This window comes from Dama dama, chromosome 5, assembly GCF_033118175.1.
Source record: "Dama dama isolate Ldn47 chromosome 5, ASM3311817v1, whole genome shotgun sequence".
Classification (NCBI taxonomy): Eukaryota; Metazoa; Chordata; class Mammalia; order Artiodactyla; family Cervidae; genus Dama; species Dama dama.
In genome coordinates this window covers 112,111,257-112,127,502 of record NC_083685.1, presented here as the reverse complement: position 1 = coordinate 112,127,502, position 16,246 = coordinate 112,111,257, and the positions used below count along the sequence as shown (strand labels likewise).

Sequence of the window (16,246 nt, the reverse complement as noted above, 5' to 3'; positions counted from 1 at the left end):
AGAAGGGATGTGGGGATCTGTTTTTTTTCTTCCTCTGGCTAGAAGTTTTTTTTTTTTTTTGGCCAAATTGAAAGAAATTAAGAGTTCTACTTACTAATATTCATATTCACTTAGCTTCAAGCTAAAGAGAAACCTGAGGAAATGGTTTTTAGCTTTTCTAATTTTACCACCAAATCCATGGCAGAACAACGCAGGTCACTGGTTTTTATCTGGTTTATTAAAGAGCAATGATTTTCCATATGGAGTCTCTAACTCTGACTTGAAGAAGTCAGTGTCACAGGCCCAGTAAGGGACCGAGTTGTCACATCCCTGCTTATGAACAGCAGGCCGCAGAACCCCCCTGAACATCAGCCAGCATTGAGGAGTGGTGGAAAAGAGGTGCTGCTGACCGCCATCATCTGCTTCTTAGAGACTCCATGCCAGGGAAAGAGACAGGAGACTCATGGCCTCTGGAGAGGATTTAGACTGCCACATACCACAGTCATCACAGAGCAGATAAGGCTTGATTTTTCTGTCAGGCTTTGTTTTCTCCCCAGGAAGCCCGATCCCTTGGAAGTCAGCAAATAGTTACCTCGGAGGAATAATACTGCTTCCACTAGAGGTGGGAAGAAGGGCCAGGGACACTTTACATTCTACTGTCTTGTTTATCACCAAATATTTAACAGGTCTATAGCAGGAGAGGGGAGAAGCCAAAATTAGGCAAGCAACTCACCATTCATTTGTGCCTAAGACTCTATCTGAAATCTCAACATCTTTTTGAAGAGGAAAAAACTATATATTAATCATTTTAGCACAAGTACTCCATCACAGCTGGCTCTTCAAGTCAGTTCAGGAAAAGGTCATGACTGCTCCAAGTCATGACTGCTCCCTGAGAAACTGTCTTAGGCAGTAGAAAGTAACTTCCATGAGAGGTTTAAAAAAAAAAAAAAAACAAAAAACCATGGCATGCTAGGGAAACTCTTGTTCACTTGAGAATAAAGGAACAAGGATACTTTCTCTCCTGGTTGTTGACAATTTCACAATGACTATCTAAACTTCTGGAAGGATGCTAATAAACTTGCCCCCCATCCCTACATCTCACTGATTGATATTCAATCCCTTTAAAAATTTTACTTCAAGAAATTAATTCATTAAAATTTTACTTCATACAGTTTGGTGCTTTAAAAGTCAAATTCCAGCCATTTACAAAGGCTACTGCACATGTTCTTCACAGTCTACTGCAAGCCTACTCATAAGGAGGGGGTAGAACAGTTCTAGAAGCCAGAATGTACTAACATGGCTCATCACCCATCAGCAGTTTGAAGAAAACTCTCTTCCCTTGGTTAAACTGATAAGTGCAGCTAACAGGGGCCAGCAGCAGGTCAAGTGGTAGGTCATACAAAACAGGGGTTGAAATGCTTCAACACAGGTCAAACATGTTTCTTAATGTTTCAAGGTGGCAATCATTACATTCTTTCAACAGGGAACCAAGCTCCAGCTGGGCACCCTTTTCCTTCCATGTATGTATAAATCATGACTCCCTCTTTAGAACCCTGTGACAGCCATCATGTGTGCAAACTACACACACTGCAACTGGGGAAAAGCTCCTTCCTGGGTACAAGAGTTACACCAGGACTCTGGCTAGACTGTGTGGTTCAGATTCAAGGGGACCAGGAGGACACACACCAAGCTATTAAGAGTGGCTGCCTCTGGAGGTAGAGCATGTCTGTGAGAGGCAGAATTGATTTGATATGTACTTCTACATTATTTGATTTTTTTCTTAAGTAAGCATATGTCATTATTCATACCTCATACTTCATTCATTATAAATGTATTTCAGACTCATGAGCTGGGGAACTGAATATTCTAAGCAACAACGATTTCAGGTGCTGTCTCTGTCTCTGTCTCATTTGAAGATAATTCATGCCATTTTTAAATCATTCCCTGTGGGGGATGGGGAAGAGTTTCAGGGAATGACTTAAAAATAGCACACACACAAAAAAAACAAATGTATCCTGGGCTGCCGTAAGTGCCTAATAAACTGTTAGTGCTTCACGGAAGAAGTAAGGTCTTCTATAGCAGTATTTCACAAAGACAGACTCCCTCCGGGTCTCTGGGTACCATTTGGAGATCGTCAATCCTGGTATTAACTCCAGAAGCCATCTCCTTTCTCTCCTGCGGTGTCTCAGGACAGGGATAGAGTGAGGCCCGGAACCTGGAATGTGCAGACACAGCCTGAGGAACACTGACATTGCTTCACGGAGCCAGTTTAAGTAATCTCAGAACATAATCCCAACATACTGGAAGGACCAAAACAGGGTTAGTTCAGACTGATGCACTAATCAATAATAATTATTTATGGGAAGGGGCCTACAGTAGAGCATCAAGCAACATTTGAACTGTCTTGGCATTCTCTGTAGCTATTAAATTCCTCTAGATTAAAAAAGAAAGAAGCGGTGATTACAAATTCCATTATAAAGTGCTGGAGAAAAACAGCATGGAGAAAGGATCTCATGGGCAGAATTTCAGAAAAGCTTAAGGGCACAGTGCCTATGGTACACTGCTAGGTATGCAAACCCATTGTCCCAAAACAATGTAGAATTTATAAACCATGAGTCCTAATTACTTTTTCCAAGAAAAGGAAATTGTGATTTTGATGGTCTATTTAAAAAAAAAAAATACTTAGGCCATTTCTGATCGTTTAAGATAACCTTAACATTATTAAAAAATATATTCCCCATTTAAGGTGGACTTACAGGGCTTGTGTGTCACTATTCTACAGGCTTAACAGGTGGCCTGGCTGCACCCTGGGGGGAGGCATGTTTCTCTTACCCTTCACAGATTTTCTTGACTCTGTTTTTCAGCTGATCACCTTGGAAGAAAATGATGAACACAGACTTGTGCACGTAGTCTCCCTAGGCCCCAAACCAAAAACCAAGAATTCAGACTTACAATCCAGAAAACTTAAGCACCTTTCTTTCTTGGTGACATAGAAACAACTGTAATCCTTTAAGGGTCTGGCAACCATGTACTTTAACCATTATCTTCAATCCATCTCTCAAGCTCCACAAGAACATTTGCTCTATAATCTCAATAATCTTTCCATACTTGTTTTTAAACTCAACAAGGAGCTTGACACAGATGCAAAGATGTTTCTCTTCTTAGCAGAATTTAGCCCTACCTACCAATTCAACTATTCAAACTGAATAATTCTTTTATTGCCTAAATGACTCAAGTACAGAGAAGAAGAAAGGAAGTCATTCCTGCCTGCTCGCATGCTCAGAAACTCCAGCTAAAGGGGACTGAATAACTACAAGGAGTTGAGCAGCTGGGGAGAAACGCTGATGCACAATCTCATGATTCATGCTGAATTAGACCTCAGGGGGCACGGAGGAAGGCATTCTATCCAAACACCAAGTGTATACCTGAAGCCTTGAGGCAAAGGTTAGTAGGAAAGATCAGAAAAAGACTCTATAGTGGGTGTTAGAGTTAGGACTGTCTCTGGTGGCCTGTATTTTCTCCAGTTCCTACAGAGCTTTTATAACAGGAAAACAAACAAAACTTTGGGGGATAAAGAGGGAAGAGGAGGGAAGGAGTAAGTAAGGCTCATGGGTCTTAAATTCCTAAGTTCTCCAGGAATTAACTGGAGCACATTCTTTGTGCAGCTGCTGTGTTAGAGATAGCCAGACCCTCCCTTTACTCCACTCGTTGATAAAAAATAATGCTTCTGTCGCCCAGGAACCTGGCTGAATATTCCTGAGAATAGCTCCACAAGAGGTGTAACTGCTAACTGTGGTGTTTCCGTGACCCAAGGACAGCCTTCAGTGAGACTACAAAACTGGTACTTTGGGTAAGGGGACTCACCGTAACCTAAGCATCACCACCCTCCTACTCGGTCCCAAGGACATGATCCATTTACTTCTAGCTGACAGACCCAGCTACTCTGAGAACCCTCATAATTCAACCTCTCTTCTTAGGTTTAAAAAAAAAAAAGAATACTAATTTAAGACACCCAAAAGATAACTGAGAACATAATAACCAACTCCAGGCTTCTAAATAATACTAATACCAAAGTGAAGTAAATTTCTTGCAGAACAGTTAATCATCTTTGCCTGTCATCTCTAGATGGACTCACCATATAAATGTAAGTTTATGCTAAGAACTCTGTCCTGTTATGTCAAATGCCAAGATGTTAAGTTATTCCTGCTTTCCAAAGCACTGGGTGGGGAATATCATCCTATCTTGCACAACATAAATCTTAAAACTAAGTTCCTAAAATTCCCAACAAACAAATAGATAGAAAACTTCATCAATTAAAGTTTCATCAACTTATGAAGACCACAGTTTGGGAAATCTCTCCTCCTTGTACACATGGATGTTACCAAACTTGGAACCAGATGTCTTGCTTTAATTTTCATTAAAGAGTTAATGTTTTTTTGGTCCCAGATAAGTACCGGAAAACACATAAAGCTGAAATAACTGGAGGGAATTCTCTGGCAGTTCAGAGGTTAGGACTCGGCACTTTCACTGCTGTGGCCTGGGTTTGATCCCTGGTAGGGGAACTAAGATCCCACACATCAAGTATACCTTGTATGTATACATACGATGGAGGTGAAGAGGAAAAGAGGAGTCCCTCAAATTCACAGATCCAAATGGAGTAAATGTAAGGGCTCCTCTTGGGAGGGTCAGGTTCAGGTGGCACATGCTATGTTACTGCTCTGAGCTCCCTGTACCAGACCTACTCCACCAGACGCAATTCCCTTGTCTTACAGTCACAGGATCCTCCAGGGGGTTCTCGATCTCAGCCTGCCGCAGGAACACATTCCCCCGGCACACCCGCCAAAGCATGCGCTCAAAAGTAGGGATGCGCTCCCGGTTAATCACACCAGCCACGAAGCTGTGGGGAGAAGAGTCAGATTGGGAACGGTTCCACACCACAGGATGGGAGGAAAGTAAAGAGCAGGGGAGGGGAAAGACGTCAAACAGGAGGCTGTGCATTGCTATGTCAAAATAGCTGCCAAAGTCTGATTCCCGGACTCAGCAGAGGGTTGACAGAACAACTCAGGAACTGAACCCAAAGTAAGTTAGCAACACCTTGCAACAGGCTCAGAAGAGAGGGCATCCTGGAAGCCAGTGAATGCTCAGCCTGAGTGCTCTTCTGAACAGCAAAAATGGACATGACTCTGTTGAGTACAGAGGGTCGAAGTGGTACTTACCCAAGTCTTAAGGGCGTGCCTCTTCCCATCTCGCTTGGCTCCAAGAGGGATGAGGACTCTTCCAACAGGTCTGGATCCGCCATCTGCTGATGATGCAATTCAGCCTGAATTCACAAATCAATTAATATCTAATGAAAATAGTTAGTGGCATGCAGGGAACGAGGAACCAGGAGATAAGTTCAGAAAATAAAGATGAAAAAAAGAAAACCACCAAAAGAGAAGACATACCCACAAAAAGAAGACAAGAAGAATAGGGGAAGAAACAAAGAAAAGAAACAAGAGGTAAAGGAAGCAGAACTGCCCCAGTGAAGCATCTGGGGAAATGGTTTTAGAAATAAGGAATAAAGAAAAAGACGTTAAATGAGTGACACCCGTATAAACCTGTGACTTGGTGGAAACCATTTTTTCTCTTATGTTTTCCTGAAAAAGCCATGAAAGTACCAAAAATACTTTTGCATATGCATAGAAGCGGAAGTATTTCTTCCTTTTGAGCAAAAACAAGGCAGCTCAGCAGATACATTCAATATCAAATTTCCAGGCAGCTACAAATTAGAATTTTCCCTGTGTAAGAATGTAAAAGATGGAGACTCTCTTTCCCAGGAAGAAAAGCAAGGAGCTGTCACTGTCCTGAACAGGAGAAAGATAGAAGGGGTGTCTCCAGACGTCTAGGTTTTCCATGCCCTTAAAAAGTCAAAACATGAGGGCTTTCAGCACACCCACTATTTAAAAGAAAAAAAAAAAATGCTCCAAACTATGGGATTTAAAGAGTATTCTTTGTCTAAAAACGTAAGAAACACAATAGCTGGGCAGGCATGGGCCTCCCCTGCATCAGTAAAGGGAAGGAAAAGTGAAAACATACCTGAATGTCCTAGTTTCTGACCAGGAATCCAGAATAGTAAAAAGTTCCTGTGGGCTTTACAGCTTAAGGATTCTTGAGAACATAGCTTAAGCCAACAATCTAAATCAAGTGAAGAAAAAGTAACAGATAATAAGCCAATTCAGAACATGCGGACCAGTTGGATTGTTGAGATTTAAAATGATTTCCACCACGACAGTTTATACAATAAAATGGAGGAGGAGCGGGGCCTTCTCAGATGCAGACCTACATTTCTCAGCCTTTCTCTACACAACACTTCTTGCCCCGTTTCCTCTCAGCCTCTCTCTCCACAATACATCTCGCCTTGTTTCCTCTCAGCAGGAAGGAGGAGCTGCCCTAAGAAATGAAGGCCAACTGACCATTCCACTGCCTCATCTCCCCAGCTGCAATATCCATGCCCCACCTGTTTGACCAAAGACTAAAAGTGAGCCAGAGGAATCTTCCTTTTCAAAAGCAGAACTAAATAAAAATGAAGTCAGGAGAATTTTTCTCATCATCTTCACTCCAAATTTCAATTTGATTCTACTCTTACCAACCCTGCTGTAAAAAAAAAAAAAAAAAAAAACAGCCACAGGGGATCCCTTCTTGATAGTCACAGGACCATAAATGTAAAGTCACAGGGTGGGGGTGGGAACTGAGTATAAACCAGATAAGTCTGAGAGTCTAAACAAGTGAAAGCAATTGTTCGGGAAGTAAATTCTAGAAGCAGGATCAACTCTCAATGACTGAAAGAAAAAAGAAATAAATTTATCTTTTAAAAAAAAAGGAAGGATAGGCAGTGGGCACACCAGAAATGCAGAGAAATACCACCATGAGATTTGGGAAACCTTAAGATGAGATAATGAAGGCACGGGTTAGCACTTGTTCTCAAGTGAGCAATTCTTGTTTCTACTTAAAATCAAACCCACTGACTACAAACCACAGGCAACTTGCTTTAAGGATCCAGAGTAACTACAGCATTTCATCTTGCTTTTAGGATGTCCCTTAGCAAAACCAGTGAAACTGACCACTACTCACACGGTGCATGGTTCACAATACCTGGTTTAACTAAACCATAAAGGTAAAGCTCAGTGCAAATATATGTGCTCTAAAGGGGAGAACTGATGGAAAAGCAAATAGTGCTCCTCTAAAGGAGGAGGCTCCATCTAGAATCTCTGGGAATACGAAAAAAAAAAAAAAAGTAGAATTAAAATCAAATACAAATTTACAATAATATTCTAAGTAATAATTACACCATTTCAAACTTAAGAATCCTTCAAATGAAATAATTGTGCCTGATGAGAAACTGTCCAGAACCACTAACTGAGGGTCTTTAAAGCAATATCTAAAACCATGTCATCCAGTATCTCGATCTTAACCTGGGTTCTCTCATACAAGTACTACCACGGTTCTTCTACACTACTTGCTCTGCCCTCTGGTTTACCCCTTCCCCAGTCAGAACACTAAAACCATGCCTTGAAAGAGGAAGCAGCACAACTTCGACAGTTCTGTTTCTACACTTCAGTATAAGCAGCACATCCAGTTCACGCTACATGACCAACAGCAAACACTTTTCTTTCCATCGACATGAGAAAGAAATTACATTTCATCACCCGAGGTATTCACGCAAGCCCCAAAGGAGATGGTAGATGGGAAAGAAAAGTAAAGAAAGCAGATGGATGGAAAGTCAGAAGGAAAGGAAGGCAGGGCTCTGCATGCCATTAACCATTACTTTTCCAGTCTTCTTTACGCTCTCATATGTTATGGTGCTTATGGTAAAAGATGCAGAGAAATCTCTCCAGCTCTTACAGTTCTTCATAAGCAAGAAGACTGAGAAAAGGATAATCATTAACAAGTCATTTAAAATGCTCTGGATAAGAAATGGCTAAGTTGAATTTGTAATCATCATAAATCATAAGACTATTCAATATGTGTTTACCTCTCCCCTTCTCCACACCTAGCCAATCATAACCCCTATGCCTGGAGATGCAGCAAATCATTTTCTGATTTAGTCATTTCCTGCTAACTCATTATTGTAAATTACTGATCATATTCACCAAATTATATTCAAAAGAAGGGTTTAAAATAGGTAGTGTTTCAGGCCATTGGCAAACATTATAATCTCAGGCATGGAAGAAAGGCTCATGAAAAGTCTACATTTCTGAGACTTGAGGTCCCAAGTCTCCTGATCTTTTGCACCATGTGAAGCGTGCACTCGCAGGTGGAGATGTGTTGAACTCTGTGAGGCTCTGTCTCCTGTCCTGGCAGCGACACCTGAGACTGCTGTCTGGCCTCAGCAGGGCAGGGGCTATTGAAAGGGACCTGGCTGAGGCTATGATCTAATGGCAAGAGTGGACACGATGTTGACTGTGCACTAGGAGGGAAAAGGAGGGGTTCCTGCCACTGGAAATAGAGGGACTGATGACGATCGCAGCAGAAGAGCCTCTCACAGCCAAGGCCTCAAGCTCAAAAAAATGCTTTGCATGAATAGGAGGGGGAATACGATGCAAAATGGAGAGGGAGTGAAGGTCATGCCTGACTTCTCAAGATGGGCATTTCATGTTTACACCTATTAACCACAAAGAAAATTCCTAAACCCACAGTTACAATTTTAAAATCTTACATCATCTTTCCAAGTGATTCTGCTTATTCTGTTTTTACTATTACTTTTTTTTTTTTTATTATAAAATGAAGAGTTTAAAAAACTATTTTCCTTAAGGGAGTCCATTTGTCAGTCTTTTTTCAGAATCTCTCCCAGAATGAACTAGACTAGGAAGTCTATCCCAATCCTTAAAACTTAGGAGAATATGAAAAACATTCTCATGTATCTTATCAATATCCATCCCAGCAGTATACTAAAGGCTATATCAAAAGGGGGAAAAAGGCAGGTAGAGGGTAAAAGAACTAAGTATCCAGTAATGATAAAAGTAACTGAGCTTTGATCTTGAGGCCGGGTTTACTTTGGATCTGTGGGCAGCAGCTTGGACACGTATAAAAACCACACCATATGTGAGCCTAGGGAGTCACTGTGTTTATGGATGTTTCCAGACATGACTAAGTGATATAGCCCTTGAACACAGAGACCATGTCTCACCCAGCTGATGTCTCACAAAGAGCAAGTGCTCTTCAAATGATCCAACAATAATAATGTTGTATTACTATTATCAAATATAATACTAAATTATTATTTAATATTATTAAATAATAATAATATTTAGGCAGTGAGTATACTGGAATTCCAGATTATTTGTTCATCAAAAACCACTTGACATAAGTGACCATGCCTGTTGCAAAAGACCTGAGACACTTGGAAAGAGTTAATTACACTGTCCCACATCCTTTAATGTGATGATATCGGGGACTGGTGAAAGAAGTTACCGTCAGTCTCAAAATTCTCAACTCAGTGAGCAAACTGAATATTCACACCAATTCTCTCCTGAGATGTAGCCAGATCCTGATTCTCAGGAGGACCAGGCAATTTAATTCCTAGGAACTTTTCCCCCTTTCCCTGGCTCCAGTAGATCTTGTTAATTAGCATGGTTTCTCTGAGTCGGATCTTCATTTACTAAGGAATGTATCACGTCTTCAGTTGACTTTCTCCAGCCCCATGTGGTTCTCACGCTAGCATGCTTCAGAATCACCTTGTGAAAACGGATCACTGGGCCCTACCCTCAGGGTTTCTGATTCAGTGAGTCTGGAGTGAGGACTGAGAACTGACATTCTGATAAGTCCCCAGGTGAGGCTGATGTTGCTGGTTGGCAAACCCCTGCTCCAGGCTAGAGAATTAGGGAGAGTTATTTTTTCTTCAAAACATAGAAATTAAAAGTGAAACTGAGGACTTATCAGATACTAACTAAAGTAGGCCTTTTGTTTTTTAAAAACTTTGCTAATTTTTGTTGAGCAAAGGAAATAAAGAACTTAATGGGGTGGTCTCCTTGGTGGTCCAGTGGTTAAGACTGTGCAGTGCTTCTACTGCAGGAGGCATGAATTTAATCTTTGGTCAAGGAACATGCTGCAAGGTGTGGCTGAAAAATTTTTTTAAAAAAAGAACTGATGGGAAGGCATATTGAATAGTGACTGGGACAATCTATGAAATGTATGATGCAGCTAATGGGTTGGCAAAGAAACTTATAAAAAAGAAGAGTTACCCATATTTTAGGCCATCAGAAAAAGCATGTCCACACTACTCCCCAGCTTTAATTGGAAGAAGGAAGCCTTTTGAGAGCCTTGTTCCAAATCCTTGTGGTGGGGTCACTTCAGCAAGCTGTCCCCTGGCAACTACATTTTTAACCCAGGAATTTATCATTAACATTTTGCACCTACAAGGTATTGAAGTTGAGTTTAGAGGAAAATCCAGGAATTTCAAACAGGCATCCTACCAATTTTCCATACAACAAAAAACAGCTCTCAAATTAAGTGTGCTTGCCATCTGGAGTACTTAAAAATATGCTCAAAGGTTGACAAGCAACCATAGAGGATACAAGTTAAAATTTAATGACAAGAGATTTGGAGATTAAATTTGTGTTTCAATTTCATGTACAACTTTTTCCTGCTGCTTCAACTTCAAGCATATACTTACCTTCGTATGTAAAATTTCATCTATGTTTATACAACTACTTTAGGGTTCCTTTCCTCATCTTGAGATGAAAAACTGCTGAAAATGCAAAAATATACAAAACCATGGCTGGCTGTGTACTGCATGGAAAATGGAACAGAATCTGACATTTCTTCAACTAAAACAGGGTGCAGAAATGGTATTGTTTCCAAACTAGCAAATTAAAATAATTATCAGAATAAAAATATGGCCCATTAGTCCTGGTGTAATATCAGCTGCTTAAATACTAAAAGAAACAGTAGTCTGACCTCATCAAAAAACTGCTGAGTTTTGCGAAGTATAAATTTTAATTCAGTTAGTTCCAGGAAATTCCTCTTCAGAGCTTCCTGGTTTGTGTTGATTTCCTTCAGTTCATTTTCAATCTTCTCAAAATTAGCCTACAGAAAAACAAAACAAACAAAAAAACAACCAAACTATTAACTCACACTAAGCTCAAAATGCTTGCTCTAAAAGACAGATGAAATAATCCATCCCACAGAATGCTGGCCACACTGAATGTTCAAAGGTATCTTCATATCTACCCAGCAATACATCTGGCCCTGTGTATTCTTTGTTTCCATATCTGCAGATTGTTTAGTTAATCATAGTTATGGTTAGTTAACCATAGTTCAAAAATATTTGGGGAGAAACATTTTCCAGAAAGTTCCAAAAAGCAAAACTTGCATCTGTTGCTCACTAGCAACTATTTTACCTGTGATCTACATTGTATTTACAATGATTAATTGTATACAATGATAACTGTATTTACAATAGCATTTACATTGTAGTAGGTACTATAAGTAATCCAGAGAGGATTTATAGTATTCGGGAGGATGAGCATAGGTTATATGCAAATACTACAGCCATTTTATACAAGGGTCTTGAACACCAACAGATTTTGATATCGAGGGAAGAGCTGGAACTAATCTTCCCTGGTTACTGAGGGATGACTGTACTGTGTTTTTACCAGGGCAATTTTCTTTATGAAGGTTTTTTTTTGCTTAAAATAGTCTCTTTTTGTCTATAGATTTTGTTATACACTTGGTTAAATCCCTCAGCAGACTTTAGATAAAATAATGATTGAAAAGTCTATTGGCTATTCATTTTATGAGATCATTAATAAACTACTAGATAAATTAACATTAATCCAATAAAGTTTCAACAAGCCAGTAAACATTAATTTAGTGGTATGTGACAGTATTGGAGATATTAACACCACAGTGATTTTTATACCATAAAAAAGGAAATTCATTTTAATCCCATTCACAAGAAACTTGCAATCAACAGACAAGGACAGCAAGAATTATTCTACATTCCATCTACTTAGGAAAGTAATTTCTGCCCTTAAATAGAAAGAAACTTATCTGGCTTCCTCAGAAGAATTATTTACCTCTAAGTCAATCATGTCCCGAGGGAAGGGCACCTCTGGGTTTTCACCAGTGTCCATAATTGGGATGTTAGCTTTCCTTATCTCTTTCTCAACAAATCCTAGAATGACAGAATCAAAACATTCATGCCTAGCTCCACATGTCTGGAACTGCCAGTATCTGAGGAAAAAAATAATAAGATCCCAAACCTGGCTAAGAAGAGCTTCATTCTAAGAAAGACACTTTTCATATAAAAGAAGCAGAACTTGTAAATCCTTTTTTCTTCACATTCCTCTTCCTCCTACCCCACATTCTCTAAAGCACAGTTCCTGCAAAAACGTTTATCAGTCCACTACTGTCTTCTTTCCCTCTTCTGATCTTAACACTGATTCTGTGTCAGCTCTCAACCCTGTATGATGGCTCTGGTCACAGATATTGGTGCAGAGGAGGGCTACAGGAGAGTGTTACTCAGTAGAATATTTGACACTCAGCACACTAGTGAGACAACTCCAACCTACGAGGGTTTCGTTAAATTTGAAAATAGGTCAGTTTTGAGTTAAACAAAACAAGAAACAAAGCACAGAAAAGGCTCCCAAAACAGGAGAAAAGTCTGTTTTCAGGTGGTAACTACTGACTTGTTTTTCAGCACAGAGACTAAATTCACCTAACTAACTAAATTCACCTAAGTTGGCATCATATAGCAGCAAGATCTTGGGTTTTGGAGGCAGACAACCTGGATTCAAACACTGATCCCATCATGACCACGTGTATTCTTGGGCATGTCACTTAACCTCTCTGATCTTTAGCTTCCTCATTTACTTAAATAAAGAAACTGATACTCATCTTGAAGGAATGTTCTGAGGAATGAACAAAATAAAGTGTATGAACACCCTAACTCTCAACAGTACCTCAATAAATGTTAGGTTCTTCTCGCATAAATAGACAATTTAAAGCTGGCTATGCTGCCATCTGGCAACCCACTCCAGTACTCTTGCCTGGCAAATCCCATGGATGGAGGAGCCTTGTAGGCTGTAGTCCATGGGGTCGCTAAGAGTCGGACATGACCGAGCGACCTCACTTTCTTTTCACTTTCATGCATTGGAGAAATGGCAACCCACTCCAGTGTTCTTGCCTGGAGAATCCCAGGGACGGGGAGCCTGGTGGGCTGCTGTCTGTGGGGTCGCACAGAGTCGGACACGACTGAAGCTACTTAGCAGCAGCAGCAGCATGCTGCCATCTAAAATTGATGGCGTTCTAGGTCCTACCTCCCAGAATTCTACAGTATAACACTGCCATAAAACCCTTCTCATAAAAAACAAAACAAAACAAGAGTATTTTCAGCTTGCAGTCCTGTCATCTCAAAGTTTCTATTAAGCACCACCGAGCCCAAATACCACACATCTACTTGTGTACAAGAAATTCATCTTCACATTAGACTGCAAGATTTTTCCTCTCTCCTTTTCCTTTCATAGTATTTTCTTCCTTTATGAAGAGGACTCTAATTTAAGACAAAGGCGTCACCAGAGGAACGTCAGACAAGACCAAAATGCACATACGAAGCTTTCGGTCCATTTCTTCACATCTTCTAACTTCATTCACAAATTTCCTCTGGAAAACGTTCACATCTGGATTTAACTGCAAAGTAAGAACAGAATACCAAATATTCAAATACTATATACATTTCCTCTCTTTAATAAGCAACACACTTATGTGAAGTGAAAATCTAATTCTATGTCAATGTGTCAGTTCAGTTGCTCAGTTGTTTCCAACTCTTCACAGCCCCATGGACCACAGCACTCCAGGCCTCCCTGTCCATCATCAACTCCCAGAGTCTACTCAAACTCATGTCCATTGAGTCGGTGATGCCATCTAACCATCTCATTCTCTGTCGTCCCCTTCTCCTCCTGCCTTCAATCTTTTCCAGCATCAGGGTCTTTTCAAATGAGTCAGCGCTTCGCATCAGGTGGCCAAAGTATTGGATAATACAATGCTATTAAAAAACTTTCTACTGATCCACACAACCTGCTTTAGGACCAGTCACACCAAGGAAACATAAAAACCCTTCTCCTACTGCTGCAACCTTATTACTGGAATGGAGGCAAGCATGACAGAACACAGCAGGGCAAAATGTTCATCTCGGGCCAACAGGCTCAGTGAGCACAAACACCTCCCAAATTTGAGCAATGGATATAACAAAAGCTCTGCCTGGTTTTCCTTCTCTCCTTCTTCCCAATCAGTAGAGAGAGAAAGCAAACCTCTCTTAGTTTTCTGCCCAGGGTCTTCACCTTCTAGATGACAGGCTTATTTATTCAATCATCCACCCATCACAAGTAATTTTCAAAACAATGCCACAAGATATTCTGAGAAATACAAACAAGAATAAAACAAATTTCTACTCATTAAGAAGCTTGCAACCTAAAAAGGAAGAAAGATGAATACAACCCATAAGATAGACTGTGATAAGTTCCATAAAAGTAATACAAATAAAGAACTAATAGTTACTCAACATTTGTGGAGCACCAACTATGCACCAGACACTGAATTAGGCACTGGTATAAATACAAACAGTAAAATATGTCCCAGTTTTGAAGAGCTATCAGCCCTACAGAAGAGACAGGCAGAAACCAATCAATTCAACTTTTGTGAAAAATATTATTAAAGCGTAAGCAAAATGTTGTTGGCAGTTTCCTATAAACATTCACCTACTTACCTCATGACTGAGCATTCTACCACTAGGCACCTGCTTAAGGAGAATGAAAACATGTTCACAGAAACTTGTTCAAGAATGTTCATAATGACTTCGCTGGCAGTCCAGTGATTAAGACACCATGCTTCCACTGTAGCAAGGGACATGGGTTCGATTCCTAGTCAGGGAACTCAGGTTCCACGTGCTGTGCAGTACAGCCAAAGAAAAAAAGGATGTTTACAGCAGCTTTATTCACAATAGCCCCAAACTAGCAATGATCCAAATATCCATCAACAGGAGACTGGATAAAAGCACTGTGATATGTTCATATCATTGAATAAAAAAGAATCAACTACAGATATATATAAAATGAGATTTAATCTCAAGAACATGAAGTTCAAGGAGTGAAAGAAGTCAGACATGAGTCTGGGTAATAAAAAAAAAAAGGCCCGTACTGTATCATTCATTTACATGAAGTTTAAGAACAGGCAAAACTAATCTATGGTGGTAGAAATCAAAACAATGGTTACCTATTACCTACCTACCTATAGGTAGTGGTTACCTACCTATCAGTTGGTAGGGACTGACCAGAAGTGGGCACGAGATAACTTTCTGGGCTGCTGGAAATATTCTGTATCTTGATTGGGGTAATGGTTATAAAGGTGTATACATTTACCAAAATCATCAACTTGTCCTCCTAGCTCTATGCATTTCATTGAATATAAAAGTTTGCCTCCATAAAAAAAATGAGGGAAAAAAAAAAGGGAAACACACACACACACACAAGGCATAACTAATTCTATATTGGGAGACAAAGAGCAAAAATGCACAAAGGTAACACCTGAGCTGGCAATGAGGCAGAGTTCAACAAGCAGAAATAGAATGGAAGCAGAAAGGCCACAACAAGTGACTCAGAGACATAAATCAATCATATTCTCAGAGAATGGGGGACATTTTCTACAGATGAAGATGGGGGAATGCAAGGAGTAGGATGTGGAAGACTTTGTCCTCTGGGCAATAATATGGAATCAAATGATCTGATTTTTACTTTTTTTTTTTCTTTAAAGATTTACTGTTTTAAAGAATATTGTATGTGAAGAATGAACTGTAAGAGAAAGACTGGTAACAGAGAGACTAATAAGGAAATCATTGGTATTATGTATCATATTAATGTTAGATGGAATCTATGGTAAAAAGCATTGTTAGAGATTAAGAGAATCACTACATAATGATAATCAGAACAATTCTCAGGAAAAGAACAATTCCAAACATGTGTGTCCCTAATAAAATGTTTATTTGGGTTTTGGGTTTGTTTTTTTTTTTTTCTCACTGAGCAGGCAATACCTTGGTCTCTCATTCAGAAATTTCCACTTCAATAAACAAGACATTCTGAAGTGAAGGTAGCCACAAGACTCATGGTTAAATTTACTGGTTTCATAATCAGGAGTCAAGGTTCAACTGCAGCCACACCACAGCCTGTTTCGGTAAGGACTCCTGAAATATCTGGGCAAGGTGTCTTCAAAATATTTCAAACAAATACTAGCAGAA

The 16,246-nt window shown here is 39.9% G+C and overlaps 1 protein-coding gene across 11 annotated transcripts in view; it reads right to left on the bottom strand.

The window, feature by feature from the left end:
* The window catches only part of ATP6V0A1 (ATPase H+ transporting V0 subunit a1), a 58,172-nt gene that overhangs the window by 26,903 nt on the left and 15,023 nt on the right, over nt 1-16,246 (bottom strand). For 7 of the 11 annotated variants that reach the window (XM_061144057.1, XM_061144046.1, XM_061144048.1 and 4 more), the window contains 7 exons: nt 13,569-13,647; nt 12,036-12,133; nt 10,915-11,043; nt 5,196-5,299; nt 4,750-4,876; nt 2,812-2,894; nt 2,101-2,194 (listed from right to left, as the gene is read on the bottom strand). In XM_061144057.1, the coding sequence (XP_061000040.1) occupies nt 2,101-2,194; nt 2,812-2,894; nt 4,750-4,876; nt 5,196-5,299; nt 10,915-11,043; nt 12,036-12,133; nt 13,569-13,647 (714 nt within the window). The remainder of the gene's footprint in view (nt 1-2,100; nt 2,195-2,811; nt 2,895-4,749; nt 4,877-5,195; nt 5,300-10,914; nt 11,044-12,035; nt 12,134-13,568; nt 13,648-16,246) is intronic. The other 4 variants (XM_061144051.1, XM_061144054.1, XM_061144052.1 and 1 more) reach the window with 2 other exon arrangements.